Source organism: Ictalurus punctatus, chromosome 21 (assembly GCF_001660625.3).
Source record: "Ictalurus punctatus breed USDA103 chromosome 21, Coco_2.0, whole genome shotgun sequence".
Taxonomy (NCBI): Eukaryota; Metazoa; Chordata; class Actinopteri; order Siluriformes; family Ictaluridae; genus Ictalurus; species Ictalurus punctatus.
The window spans coordinates 14,288,737-14,302,382 of NC_030436.2; the positions used below are offsets into that span (position 1 = coordinate 14,288,737).

General features: G+C 38.1%; 1 protein-coding gene and 1 long non-coding RNA gene across 2 annotated transcripts; one reads left to right on the forward strand and one right to left on the reverse strand.

Moving 5' to 3' along the window:
- Positions 1-6,671: 6,671 nt before the first annotated feature.
- il10 (interleukin 10) lies at positions 6,672-9,208 on the reverse strand. Its single transcript, XM_017450800.3, has 5 exons — positions 8,918-9,208; positions 8,557-8,616; positions 8,139-8,300; positions 7,028-7,090; positions 6,672-6,933 (listed from the first exon to the last, which is right to left on the reverse strand). The coding sequence occupies exons 1-5, from the start codon at positions 9,206-9,208 to the stop codon at positions 6,838-6,840; spliced, it is 672 nt and encodes a 223-aa protein (XP_017306289.1). The 3' UTR covers positions 6,672-6,837.
- LOC128628908 (uncharacterized) lies at positions 8,045-12,279 on the forward strand. Its single transcript, XR_008393167.1, has 2 exons — positions 8,045-8,104; positions 8,878-12,279. It is a non-coding gene; the product is annotated as an uncharacterized LOC128628908 (long non-coding RNA).
- The last annotated feature ends 1,367 nt before the right edge of the window (positions 12,280-13,646 follow it).

Here is a 13,646-nt window from a genome sequence, read left to right on the forward strand (position 1 = left end):
TTGTGAAGCTCAACAACCTTTTGCCGCACATCACAGCTATATTCCTTGGTCTTACCCATTGTTGTGAATGACTAAGGGAATTCGTTACCTCATATTTATACACCTGTGAAATAGGAAGTCATGGTTGAACAATTTCCTGTTCCTAGTCACCCAGGTGTACTTAAATAAATTTACAATATCAATGGGAATATACTTCAAATATACAGTTGCAATCAAAATTATTCAACTCCCATTGCAAATTGGGTTTGTTGTCTAAATTTACAGACTGAACAAATCAAACAAAAGCAATTGAAATAGTTCAACACAGTGAATGCTTCAAGTGGTTTCCCCAAATTCAACTGAAAATGCAACTTATAATGATTTCTCCAGTTTCAAAATTATTCAACTCCTTCATGGCAAGCATCTTTAGTACTTAGTAGAACACCTTTTGCTGTTATGACCTGCTGCAAACGAGATGCATAGACAGACACCAGCTTCTGGCAGCATTCCTGAGGAATCTTAGCCCATTCCTCATGAGCAACGGCCTCCAGTTCAGTAATATTCGTGGGTTTGTGTGCAGCAGCCGCCGCCTTCAAATCCCACCAGAGATCTTCTGTGGGGTTCAAGTCAGGTGACTGTGATGGCCCTGTAGAATATTCCAGGACTACTTCTGCAACCAAGCCATGGTGGAAGTTGAGGTATGCATGGGATTATTGTCCTGTTGGAAGGTCCAATGACACCCAAGCTTCAGCTTCCTCACAGCCGGCATGACGTTTTCTATTAGGATTTCCTGATACTTCAATGAATCCATCTTGCCTTCCACACGCTGCAGGCTTCCACTGCCAGAGGATTCAAGCAGCGCATCACCGAGCCAGCGCATCACCGAGCCAGCGCATCACAGAGCCCCAGAGCATCACCGAGCCACCACCACGCTTGGCTGTGGGCAGAGTGTTCTTTCTTCATTCTTCTTCCTCCAGATATACTGCTGATCCATCATGCTGAAAAGTTCCAGTTTTTTCATCGCTCCACAAAATATTTCTGGCTTTATTTTTTATGATTTTGAGCCGACTTTTCTTCTGCTTTTAGTTCAGTAGTGGTGTACGTCTTGGAGTTCTGGCATGGAAACTTTCTGCGTTTACTACGTTTCTTACTATGCTCACTGAAACCTCAGTGCCTGTTGCCATCAAGTCTTGCTGCAGGTCACTTGAGGGTTTTTTAAAATCTGCCTTCTCAGAAATCTGGTTGCAGCTGTTGACAGCTTCCTTTTACTGCCCTGTCCAGGTTATTTAATATATTTTCTACCCCTAGCCATTTCAGGTATTTCATGTGTTCCAGCTCAAGCACACCTGGTGCAACTAATGAAGCCCTTGATTGGCTGCATCAGGTGTGCTTGAGACAACACCCGTTTTGCATATTTGTGCCGTTGCGAGGGATTCTCTTCAGGAGGTTGAATAATTCTGAAACTGGAGAAGTCATTATAAGCTGTATTTTCAGTTGAATTTGGGGAAACCACTTGAAGCATTCGTTGTGTTGAACTATTTCTTTTCTTTGATTTGTTCATTACAAACAGCTGAAAGTCTGTAAATATTGACAAATCTGATTTGCACTGAGGGTTAAATAATTTTGATTGCAACTGTATTTTTCTCATAGGACTTCAGTAATTGTTGCACATCTATATTTAACAAAGAGGGGTTTTTGTTTATTTGTTGTTTTTAAAAAAAAAAAAAAAAAAAGTGCTTGCAATTGTTTGATATCCATGAGAGCAGAATATTGTGATTTTTTTTTTTTTTTTTTTTCTTTAACAAAAGGTTAAACAAAATTTTTCACTGCCGCCTTTGCTCATATTTAACAAGGGTACCATTATTAGTGGAGGACACTGTATATAGATAGATCGGTAGGTAGCTCTTTACCCAATGTCAGTGGTTGTCGGGCAATGACGAGGGTAACCTTAAGGTAGATTGGTTACACGTAAACTGAGGTGAGGTTTTATGGGTTTGGCATTTTTGCAACTCATCCTGAAATATTGGCAGTGTGTCAATGTGCATCATGGTTTTGTACCACATTTGAAAGCAACTCTATTTGAATGTTCTGAAATACACCCTTCTTGTAATACTGACCGTTCCCAAAAAAGTCGAGAAAGTGGAACACTAATTTGAGAGATTTCTTTATAACAGAGGATATAGAAATTCCTTTACACAGTTTACACACACACACACACACTGTGGAAGCTCATATTTCACCAGATGTGATGCATTTCCACTGTATACAATCATCTAAAGTTAATACAGTAACATTTTTATATGTTGTTTAGCAGTTAGAGCATTATAAATTTTATAAATTGATGCCAGAGTGTGCTCTGCTATCGTAGGGCTACAGGCTGATTGTGAGCATACACTATTGAACATGGCATGATTTATTGTATTGTGTATCTGTATTACCTGGAAATATAACTCGAGATAGAAATTCGGTTTGGGCATGCTCGTTGGACTCATCTGCGTCCAATGCCACGTTGATTAACATAGGAAGCGTATTTTAAGCAGAGCCGCACTTCTGTTTGCATCTGTTGTAAAACGAATTTAAGCCTATGAGCCCTTTAGCTTACTGTATAAGGACTAGCTTGAATTGTGAGCAGTGGTATTGAAGATTGTGTCTTATGTTTCACTGAACCTTCCTTATGCAGTCATGTCTGTAGATGTAAAAATAAATAAATAAAATTATGACATCATCTGTACTAAAGAAACAACAACTTCCGCCATGTTACTCAACCAAGGCAGCTCTTTCCTGTGAGGAGTTCCTCATCTTTAGATCTGGTCACACATCTGAACTTTAGCTGATAATTTTTTTTCTTTTTATCTTGTATCTTATAAAAATGCATCAGAACTTACTGAGTGGTTTTGTTTCAGGGATTCCCATACTATCCCCTGTGCTATTTAAAGTGTTTGTGATGGTAAGTGCATTAACTCCAGTGACTTTACTGTACATGCTGATTAAGTGTTAACAGGCTGCCCAAAATTTCCACTGCCTGAACTTGCTTGCATCAAATAAATGGTGTCTATGAAAACTTAGTGTGCACTTGGTCATGCAAATGTAAAAGTTCTGGATTTTTTATTTTTGCCATGTGCTATTCTAAAATGAGGAAATGAAATGACTGTTATAGTAATACAGGCCTGTAGTGTTTTTATATTAGCTGAATTAGAGAATAGATAATAGATTTGATGTATAACTGAACTTTTTATGTGTAATAATCAGTAGTACTGCTGATGGCCAACGTTTAAACGATGTCGCTGAGTGTTTGCGTCGTCATCTTTCGTTTTGATGGCTTGACTGGAAACAGCAACCTCTGCAACTGGTTTCTTTCCATAACAGGACAAAAGTACTTTCATTGTTGGTAAACATAGCCAGGTACTCTACGTCAGTACCAACCAGTGGGTTTCAAAGGAAGTGAGGATAGAGAACCTGTGAAATGGAAACTTGCACCTACATTACTATTACTAATCTGACCTACACACCTCTAGCACTGTGTGTGTGTGTGTGTGTGTGTGTGTGTTGTAATTGTCTGATTGCCTGGTATTTGCTCTGTGAATTAAAGCCAAGTGTATATATTTCTGTACTCATTTCTTTTGCATCCTGTGCTGATGCAACAGTTAATCCAGTGCAATATGAAGATTCAGGGCATGCTTAATATTTCTTGACACCACAGTGTTGTTTAATGCTCGATTCTGATTGCTCAGTAGGTGTTGATTATTTCTGCCTGCAATGTTTATATTCATGCGTTATAGTAACAGCTTACACTGGGACTTGTAAGGCAGACACTCCACACGGGAGCTAAGAAACAAACAAACTTTGATATGGTGAAGTGACTGTTAGATGTTTTTGGAAAAAGTCTCCAGTGTCAGTACTTTTTAAGGAGAGACCGATAAACATTTGTTTGTAGCTGTTTATAAGGGATAACAGAAACCCGGTTGTTTCCTGGACATTGCACAACATTGAACATAACTATAAAGGAATAAAAGTGTCTTTGTTTGCAAAAAAATTTTTCAAATAATAAAATAGTTGGCCAATTTCAGTGGTATACGAATAACTAAACCCATGCTGTTATTGGAAAATAAACATTATTTGGGTGTTAATGCATCTCCCGTTGTGTTTTATTCCTAACTTATTGTAAATAGTGCTTCTTTATTCAATATTCAGTATCCATATACTCAGAAAAGACTACCATATGAGATTCTAAGAACTTTGTGTGCAGTTTTTGTTTGACGACTTATCATTTTCCATAAAAGTGCTCTTTTTCGGTTTCAGTGTGAATTGCAAACACGTTATAATAGAAACTAATTGGCCCAGAGTAACACCCACACAAGGATAAAGCAATTCGCTGTTTCTGTCTGTGTTGTCTTCAGACACTGATGAATAAAAGACCAGAGAATATCCTACTGTGCATGAAAAGAATGAGCTGAAGTCTTTACCATGTGGCCAGCAATGCTGCTGTGTGTAGCCAAACATGGGTGGATTTATATGCAAGGTACAATAAAGCGGTCAGTAACACCTTTGGCTGCAATTACAGCTGAAAGATGTCTCCTATCAGCTTAGCACATCTGGTTCCTGATGCTTTTGCACATTTTTCTAAGCAAAATTGCTCAAGCTCGGTTAGATTCCATGGAGACCATTAATAAACAGAAATTTTCAGGTCTTTTCTTCTTCAAATTGGATTTAGGTCTTCACCACTCCAGCATAACTTTGACAGTATGATTAGTGTCATTGTCCTGTTGGAAGATGCATGCTTATCCGACTGGAACAGTTTTGCTTCTAGGATTGCCCTGTATTGGGTTCTGTCTATCTTGCCCTTGACCCTGACCAGGTACTCGGTCCATCTTGATTAAAATGCATCCCTACAACATGATGCTACCACCATCATGCCTCACTATGGGGAAAAGTGTTCTCAGGATGAAGAGTAGTGCTGGGTTTCCATCAAACATGTTCTTTGTGTCGAGACCAGAATAACCAATAATGATTGAGCCTCCAAATGGGATTTCATATGGCTCCCCGATCCTTCCCCCACCAATATCGCTTTCTTCTCACCACGCTTTCATAAAGCTCATCTTTGTGGAGTATTTGGGCTATGATTGTTATCTTATTCTGGGCTGTGGCGTTCTCCAGCTCCTTCAGAGTTACCCTTGACCTCTTGCTTGTTTCATTGACCAGTTCACTCACTGACTTTTGGTGGACAACCTCCTCTTAGCATCTTCTCTAGAACTTTGTCCTGGACTTGTTTTGATCGCTGCTTTTTTCTCATGATGCTGTTTGTTTACATATGTTCTAAAAAAAACTCCTAGCTTTCCACTGACAAATGCATTTATATTGAGATCATGTGACACGTTTACTAGCAATCATATATTTGACTTTTTAAAAAAAAAATTATTATTATTATTTGTTAGAATTTTTTTTATATATATAACTATTGAGCTACCCCACCTCCCTCCCCAGTATATCATACTGTTTTGTATACTGTAGATTCATGACATACAAAACCAATTAAGTCCATTTCAGGTCTAAGCTGTAAGACTATGAAATGTGGAAAGGTTCAAGTTGTATAAATACCACTGTACATCTGCCATGTCTTGTATGTGTGCCATAGAGGAAACTAGCAGTGTGCTGACGCAAACCCTGGCAGTGCTTTTGCTTCCGTCCTCTAAGGGCTTGAGAAGAAGCATCCACCAGTTCTATTTAAGACCCACACACAAACGTATGATGACTCTTAGACTGTCCAAAGACTTGTGTAGCCTAAACGAGTGCACACAACTGTTTCACTGTTACTGTGGCTTAGTTTGTGCAAAAAAACAGTGTTTTGTGCTGAGAGCTTTCGATTTCCACTGCTACAGCGCATCATTATTGAACTGCTCTGAGCTTTACTCAGCACGGTCATAACCGAAACCTCTTTTTCGGTCTTGCTGACACAACCGCGAGTTGCATGGCAGTTCATGTTTTGCTTTCTGATACCGTGTGCGAAGTGAAGCATGCTGTGTGAATTTACTGTAAAGAGGTGACAATGTCGTTGCTGGAAATCGGCCTATTTAGGTCACTCCTGAGGTTCATTCTTCACATACTCCAGTTTTAACACACACAGCTATCATACACCCAGATCCATGATAAAGATGCATGTTTTTTTTAATTTATCTTTTACACCATCTGCTTTTTGGTTTGTTTTATGACTAACTAGTTTAGTGGACTTTTTTTATTTATTTATCCCAGACTTAAGAAATTACTTTAGTCTAACTGAAGTACAACCTAAAACATAGTTAACAATAAGACAATATAGACTTTGTCTGTATGTATTTTTTATACTTTAATTATTATTATTTGAAATATGAACCAACAAACAATACTTCAGTTAACCTGGAGTACCAGCATTTAATACAACATACAAAAGAATAAATTAAAAGCGCAGAAGTAGCAATTACATTGTTAATAAATATAAACATTTGTCGACATTTTTAAAGAGTTATTACACTTCATTGCAAAAAGCAACATTATAGAAAAGCTATTGTCAATATGACTTAAATAATATGGTCTTACTTCTTCTAGGAAGATAAACACATCGGGAACTTTTCTAGGGCTGTGCAAAAAACAGCCAAGTACAAAAAAAATTTTTAAAAAATAATTTCAAATGATTTAGTGTGGTAGCACAGCAGAAACAGTTTGGTTTTTTTTTTTTTTTTTTTTTTTTTTTTAAAAGTAGTAACAAATAAATATTTGTGCATGCAGATATTTATATATCCATATATATTATGCTCCAGACTTGTTTCCACACTATTCAAATAGGGGTCCCGTTGGCTTATCAAGTGTGTCCTTATCCCCATTCATTCAGCGTTTATGTCTCTGAGATGCTACATAATCTTCAATGTAGTTGAACAACATGTCCAGCTCTCCCATGGCTTTGTACAGGCCTTTTCCTCCCATCTAAACACAAAGCACACATTAAGCAATCACCTCCTTTTGACATGCATATCTATCATGATCATGGACATTTCATGCATGATGTTTGAACTCTTACTTGATGGTAGGAGTTCTTGACGCTGGAGATTTCAAAAGGTTTCCGGCATGTGAAGTAACTCCTCTGTAACACAAGAATTTCTGTGTTAAACGGATGTTATGAGCAATTTATTCATTCACATCTAAGATACAGCCTTTGATATTGTACCAAAGTCTAAACAGTCGTTTAGTACAGGCTTCTAATAGCTTAATTATGAATCATTTAGTAACTAACAGCCTTTGACACCCCACCAAGAGTCACAGGAAGGACAGAATTTAGTACTTTGTTGATAGTTAACTGAATTTTTGACAGGATAATTATTAGTTATGAACATTTTAATACATTAATTACGAATTCCGATAGATTAATTATGAATTGTAGGGTAAATTGACATTACATAAGTAGCTACTGTATGAGAGTGGAAGCTTAATTATAAATTGTGCTAGGTCCATTATAAATGATTCTTAATAGCGTCACTGTAAATTTTGATAGATTAAATATGAACGCTAGGGTAAGTTACAATAATAATAATAATAATAGTACTATATGAATTTGCTCATTAACTTAATAGCTTAATTATTCGTTTTTATGGTAAAGATCATTTTAACACCTGCTGTATTTGATAGCTTAATAATGAATAACTAGCCAAGTGAAAGTCGTTACAGCGCATGCGCATTCCCAGTACGATTTAAAAAAAACAAACCAAAAAAATCGCTCTGTTCTTAGTCACGTGTATGAGGATTTTCTGTACATGCTGGATATGACTTCTACACCGAATGTGTTGGTATACAAGTCAGTTAGAGAGTCTTTCACAGTCCTTTATGCTGCTAAACAGTTACTCATCACCCTACACTATTTCCACACAGTCGTTAGTGCGGCTGTCGAGGAACCGTTCTAATGACCAACTGCCCAATATCTTACCCAGTGATTCACTGGCATGGTTCACAGGGGGAATAAACGTATTTGTGCAACCTATAGCTGGCTACGTCGGAAGACGTGCTCAAATGAACGCAATTTGTTTTATTTTGCGCGCGCGCTCACAGCTGCGCCTGCTTATGACTCATTTGAGTCACTTAACGCAACAACAACAACAAAAAGGTAAACAGATGAAACAAACAGTAGAGCTACTTACACATTTGACCAGCTCCCTCTTGAGCTCTTGAAATAAGCTTCCGATGGTGTCGATGGGCGTTCTGAAATTCTTTCCGTTCATGTGCCCGCTGATGGCATTGGGCAACACTGTCTCCAAGTAGAAATGCAGAATGTCGTTCATGACACTGCATCCGTAAGGGGTCTGCAAGTGAAACAAAACTTATTAGTTAGTTTCCGTTTTCAGGGGTGTGTGTGTGTGTTTCCAGATGTTGAGGGTGAACAAGCTTAACGATTTCAAGTAGCACGTTTGGCTGCACTTGTGCGCGCCCGAGTTTCGATATGATGCTTGTAGTATTTTTACGCATTGGATAAAATCACTTTATTAATCACCCTTGGTAATATTACAACACTGGTAGTATTTAGGGAGTAGAGCCAATGGATAGATGTCTGATACTCACTTTGAAGTGGTCAAGAACTGTCCTGTTGAATAATGAGGTGTCCAGGTCATCCTTGCCTTCCTAAACAGACAGTAGAAAAAAACTGTTCAGATCTTCATTCAAACAATACTGTAATAATCTGGAGTCACCTGAGTGAAATACTCTTAAGAAATCCTCAGTAAGCGCTCAATGACTGACACTAATGGACACTATCTAAGATGAGGTTCTTACTCCCCCAGCACCCCCCCACCCCCCACCCCCCACTACTCATCCAATATTTCAGTATTATTGTAAAAATCATTTCGCCAATCTGAAGGACTTTACTTTTTTTTTTGTCACTAGGTGAAACCTGTTAAGAGGAAAGCAACTGAAAGCTACTCACATAGTAGTCTCGGATCACGGCGTATGAAGAACGAAGTGCTTTCAATCTGACTGGAAATCCCTCAACGAAGGAGCAGCAGCTGTCTTTGCAGATGATCTTTGTGCACTGAGCGGCCCTAAGCAGCAGAACAGTCAGCAAAGAAAGCAGGAGGAACCTAAGCAGGAGCATTCTCGAAGATCTCGTCACACCGGTATTAACCCTTTCGTAAGCCTGCAGCTGAATCCTCAGGGGGAGGAGAAGTGCAGAAAAGCTCAGAGGTGCCTTTTTTATAGCCCAAAAATTCCTTCCCATTTGGAGGTGTGAGCATTTACTGGAAAATTGATTACTTATCTCTTTTTTTTCTTCTTTTTTGGCTCGTCATCATTCATTGATGAGGCATATTTTACATTTTTTGTATTGCATCATTGGAAATATTTTCATGAATGAATTGCAAACTCATCTTGTTCTTTATAAACCTACAGAGAGTTTTCTAGATGTATGCCATTTTAATTTATATTTAGATATTCCTTTATTTTCTAGATGCTACTTTCATTTATTATTTTTTAAAAAGGCTGTCCTGCTTAATTACTGGTGTTACATTAGATTTATTAATCCTAATGGCAGAATGGACAACTATTCATAGTATGTAGCAGGTTATTCATTTTTACAATGAATAATTAATTTTATAAATGAACAGTCTTGTTCATTCCGGTGATCACCCTTTGCGACAGGTGTAGATAATAAGGAGGTATTTAAACCCGAGTCACAATAGGGCATTTATGTTTGAATAATTCCTCGATTATGAATACCACCATTAAATGAGCGATCTCATGTTTTATAATTAACCACAACTTTATGCATTGAAAAGCATCAGGTTATCTAATACACCACTTGGCTTGGATTTGGATAGACACTAGGGTTTATTTAGTTAACAGTCTTATATTCCAGTTATGTAGCTTATATGGTGTATGGGATGATAGCTAAGCAAATTCATAAAGAGTTCTATTATTAGATTCTGAATTATTATTAGACTTGGTGCCATTTTTTTTCATTGGTGTGCCTTTTAAACATCTGTTTATTTCCCACATCTGCCCTATATGATTGATTCTCTTAAATGCAGACAGTTTACAGAAAAGAGGTTTAGGGTGGAGTTCATCTAGGTAAACAGAATGAGTGTGAATGACTTGCAGTTCCATGATCTTAGTGATAAATCAGCCGCTGTTCAGGTTAACCCCTAAATCTAGCATCTGAGATGTAATGTGGTGAACCCAGCCCATGATGTAAACACCTCTTCCCGCTGTCTCAAATGTGCTGAGGTGAGCAATCGTCTTTACAACGAAGGCTTTGGTTTTGATTACTGTAATCCACTACTGATTGTAAGACAGCTCACGTGTGTGTGAGTATGAGAACTCAGACTTCCTGATGCTTTTTAATTTTGGACTCTTCAGTTTATTTCCCTTAAAGATTCTATGTATTACCCTACAACTGGTTATAAATAGAAGGTTTAGAACCATTAACCACCCAAAGAACCTTTGAGGAACCATTTTCCAAAGTTGTTGAGTATCCATCATTTTGGTGTTTTAAAATCATCACATTTAAAAAGATCACTTTTATTATTTGTTATAGGCCTTTGTCATCTTTTAGCTCTCTCTCTCTTATGTGGTGTGCCACTTGGTGGGGCAAAAGTGCCCATGATGCGTGTTCCTGCATCTTTGAAAGCCAAGCAGGGACTCTGGAGCTGTGCCATGATTCATATAATAAGGTAACTTTAAAAATACACATTCTGCTCTGTCATAAGCTGTGTATGCCACATGCACCTTTGTCAGTCTCTTAAGTAGTGGATTTTAGAGGATTTGGAATAGGTAGTTTATCAGTAATTCTTTCCATCACTGATAAAATTCAACCTCAGATTCAACCTTTTGTTTTGATCAGGTTGTGTTTCTCAAGTGTCAACACCACAAAGATTTCAAACACTTTACAAGAATCTAATCATTCATAATATTACCTGCAGTAATAACTTATGAGTCAGACTCTTTGCACTCCTGATCAAATCTGAGACTTGAAAGAATGCTGCAAGGTGGTTGCGATATGAAAATGAACTTGCTTGGTGCTAAAGGTGGTATTAGGGGCAGCAGGATGGTGACAGATACTCATTTTTAACGCATAGGCATTAATCACAGAATAATTTTGACGAACTTTGTGGTTTTATACTTCTTTTTTAGTGTGTGTCATGGGAATGTGTATTAATAGGGTATGAACCAGATTTATTAGCACCGACATTGATAAGGATCTTAAACAATGTCAGAGCATGATGAATATCTATGAACTGCATCAGCAAATGTATGCGTCAACTGGCGTCATCTTTTTTTTTTTCCTTTTCTTTTTTTTTTTTGCGTAGCAAATGAAAATGCGTGTGCTCGCATTTTCACCGAGCAAATCTTTGTTTTACATAGAATTGTACTCAATTGACTATTTTACCTAAAGATTGACCATAAGAAATTTGATTTGAGCACGTTCACGTTTGGTTAGCACGTTCGCCTCACACCTCCAGGGTCTGGGGTTCGATTCCCACCGTGGCCCTGTGTGTGCGGAGTTTGCATGTTCTCCCCGTGCTGTGGGGGTTTCCTCCGGGTACTCCGGTTTCCTCCCCCAGTCCAAAGACATGCATGGTAGGCTGATTGGCGTGTCTAAAGTGTCCGTAGTGTATGAATGGGTGTGTGAGTGTGTATGTGATTGTGCCCTGTGATGGACTGGCACCCTGTCCAGGGTGTACCCCGCCTTGTGCCCCATGCTCCCTGGGATTGGCTCCAGGTTCCCCCGTGACCCTGAAGAAGGAATAAGCGGTAGAAGATGGATGGAAGGATGTCACTGATTTTCCTTTACATCAGAAATTAAGATCACAAAGTGTGCAGTCCGTACCAGGTGTCCTAAAGTCTCCATATATAGGGGAAATTAGCACTTTGTTTTGTTTTGTTTATTTTTTTTAAGCAAAATGTCTTCCTAAATTTTTCTTACTTGTATTATATAATATATAAATATATATATTTTCCAGATAGCCTTTAAGAATGCCTTTGACAAAAGAAGGACGTATTGAAAACGTCCCTATGGCTGGATCAGGAAGCTGTCACTAGGTTGCGATGGACATGCGATTCCATGCATAACACCAGATGTGTTAATGCGAGTTCATGATGAGTGGAAGTGATGACTCTGTGTGTGTTTACAAAGAAATGGCAATCAACTAGAGGATATTTTGTATTTAAATAGAGGGATTTTTCGGTTTGTTTGTTTGTTTTTTTAAATGCCAAATGTCCTTTGAGGCATCCATGAATGCGATTAAAGTGTTTTTTGCCGGTCTGTATCAATATGTTGCTGGCTTCGGGAAATGACTGTCACTTTCTCTCCAAGGTCACTCATAATGCATATAATTATTCATGTAAATATTTGTTCATGGTGTGTAGCAGGTTTGATTAAATAATATGGGTTTTTTTATGTAATATGTAAAGAATGAGATGGCAGCCAGTAGCTTCTCAGAAGCCGATTGAATTACAGAGAATTTCAATGTAAGCATAAAACTAATTATTTGAATAAGTTTACAAGCTTACAGTAACCCATCTAATTATCTCTGATTTATTTATCTGTAATCACTCTCAGCTTGTCTCTCGAATTGCTCTTTGCACTTTCACTTATTCTTGCCCACCACAGGTTTTGCATAAATCGATTATTACTGGCTCAGGTCCTTGAGTGAAGTCCCAAATTTCCAGTCGAGGGGAGCCTAGTTTCTGTTAAGCAACAGTAAGTTTCGTCTGACATGACCAATTTAGATCAGATGTATCCAACTTGTTTGTTTCAGCTGCTGATTAACTCAGTATCCCATGTTTAGCTTTGTAATGTTGGAAAATCATGCCCTTTTGTGTCAGCGTTTCTCAGATAATTTAGAATCACCAACCTGTGGTTGCCAAAATTGGCTGTTGAATATGTTGCAATACACCATTTCAGGTTATTTTGAAGACTTTCATAAGTTCAGCCTTGAGTCAGGTGCATCATCATCAGAAATTTAAAAAAGCGTCCGTTAAGCTGTGATGGGAAAGTGTGAAAAGTTAAACTCATGTAAAGACTGCTAGGCAAAGGCCGTTTCTTGCACAGTAGTGAACATAAGGTATTGAGAATATTACAGCACAGCAAGTTAATGATTCATCATAATGAGAAATAATGTAGAAGAGGTCCTACAGGTTACATGGTATGAAAAAATAACAAATATATTTCTTGATATGACTTACTTCTGCCGACCATCATCATTCATTCATTCATCTTCAGCAACCGCTTTATCTTGACAAGGGGCACGGTGTATCTTGAGCCTACCCTGGGAACACTGGGGGGGAGCAGAGAATGTACCCTGGAAGAGGTATCAGTCCACCACATGACAACACGCACTCACTTCTTCACACTTATTTGTCAACTATTAGTCATGACGTTCTTCCTATTTACCAGACTCTTACTAATCAATTCTACATAGCAAAGTCTTTATTTTATTAGCTAACTTTAATTTACCTGACAATTGCTATTGAGTTGCTGAACATTAATTGATGGCCACTTAAGTAAAAGCATTTGCCAGTGACCAGTAGGTTAGAATTCCAAGAGCACTAGTTTTTCTTGAGCTGTTGGCCATTTTGGATTAACTGTAGAATGAGTGAATGAAATTACAGGTGCCATGTTACAAAGAGGAACTCCCAGGTATTTCTGTAGGTCTCAG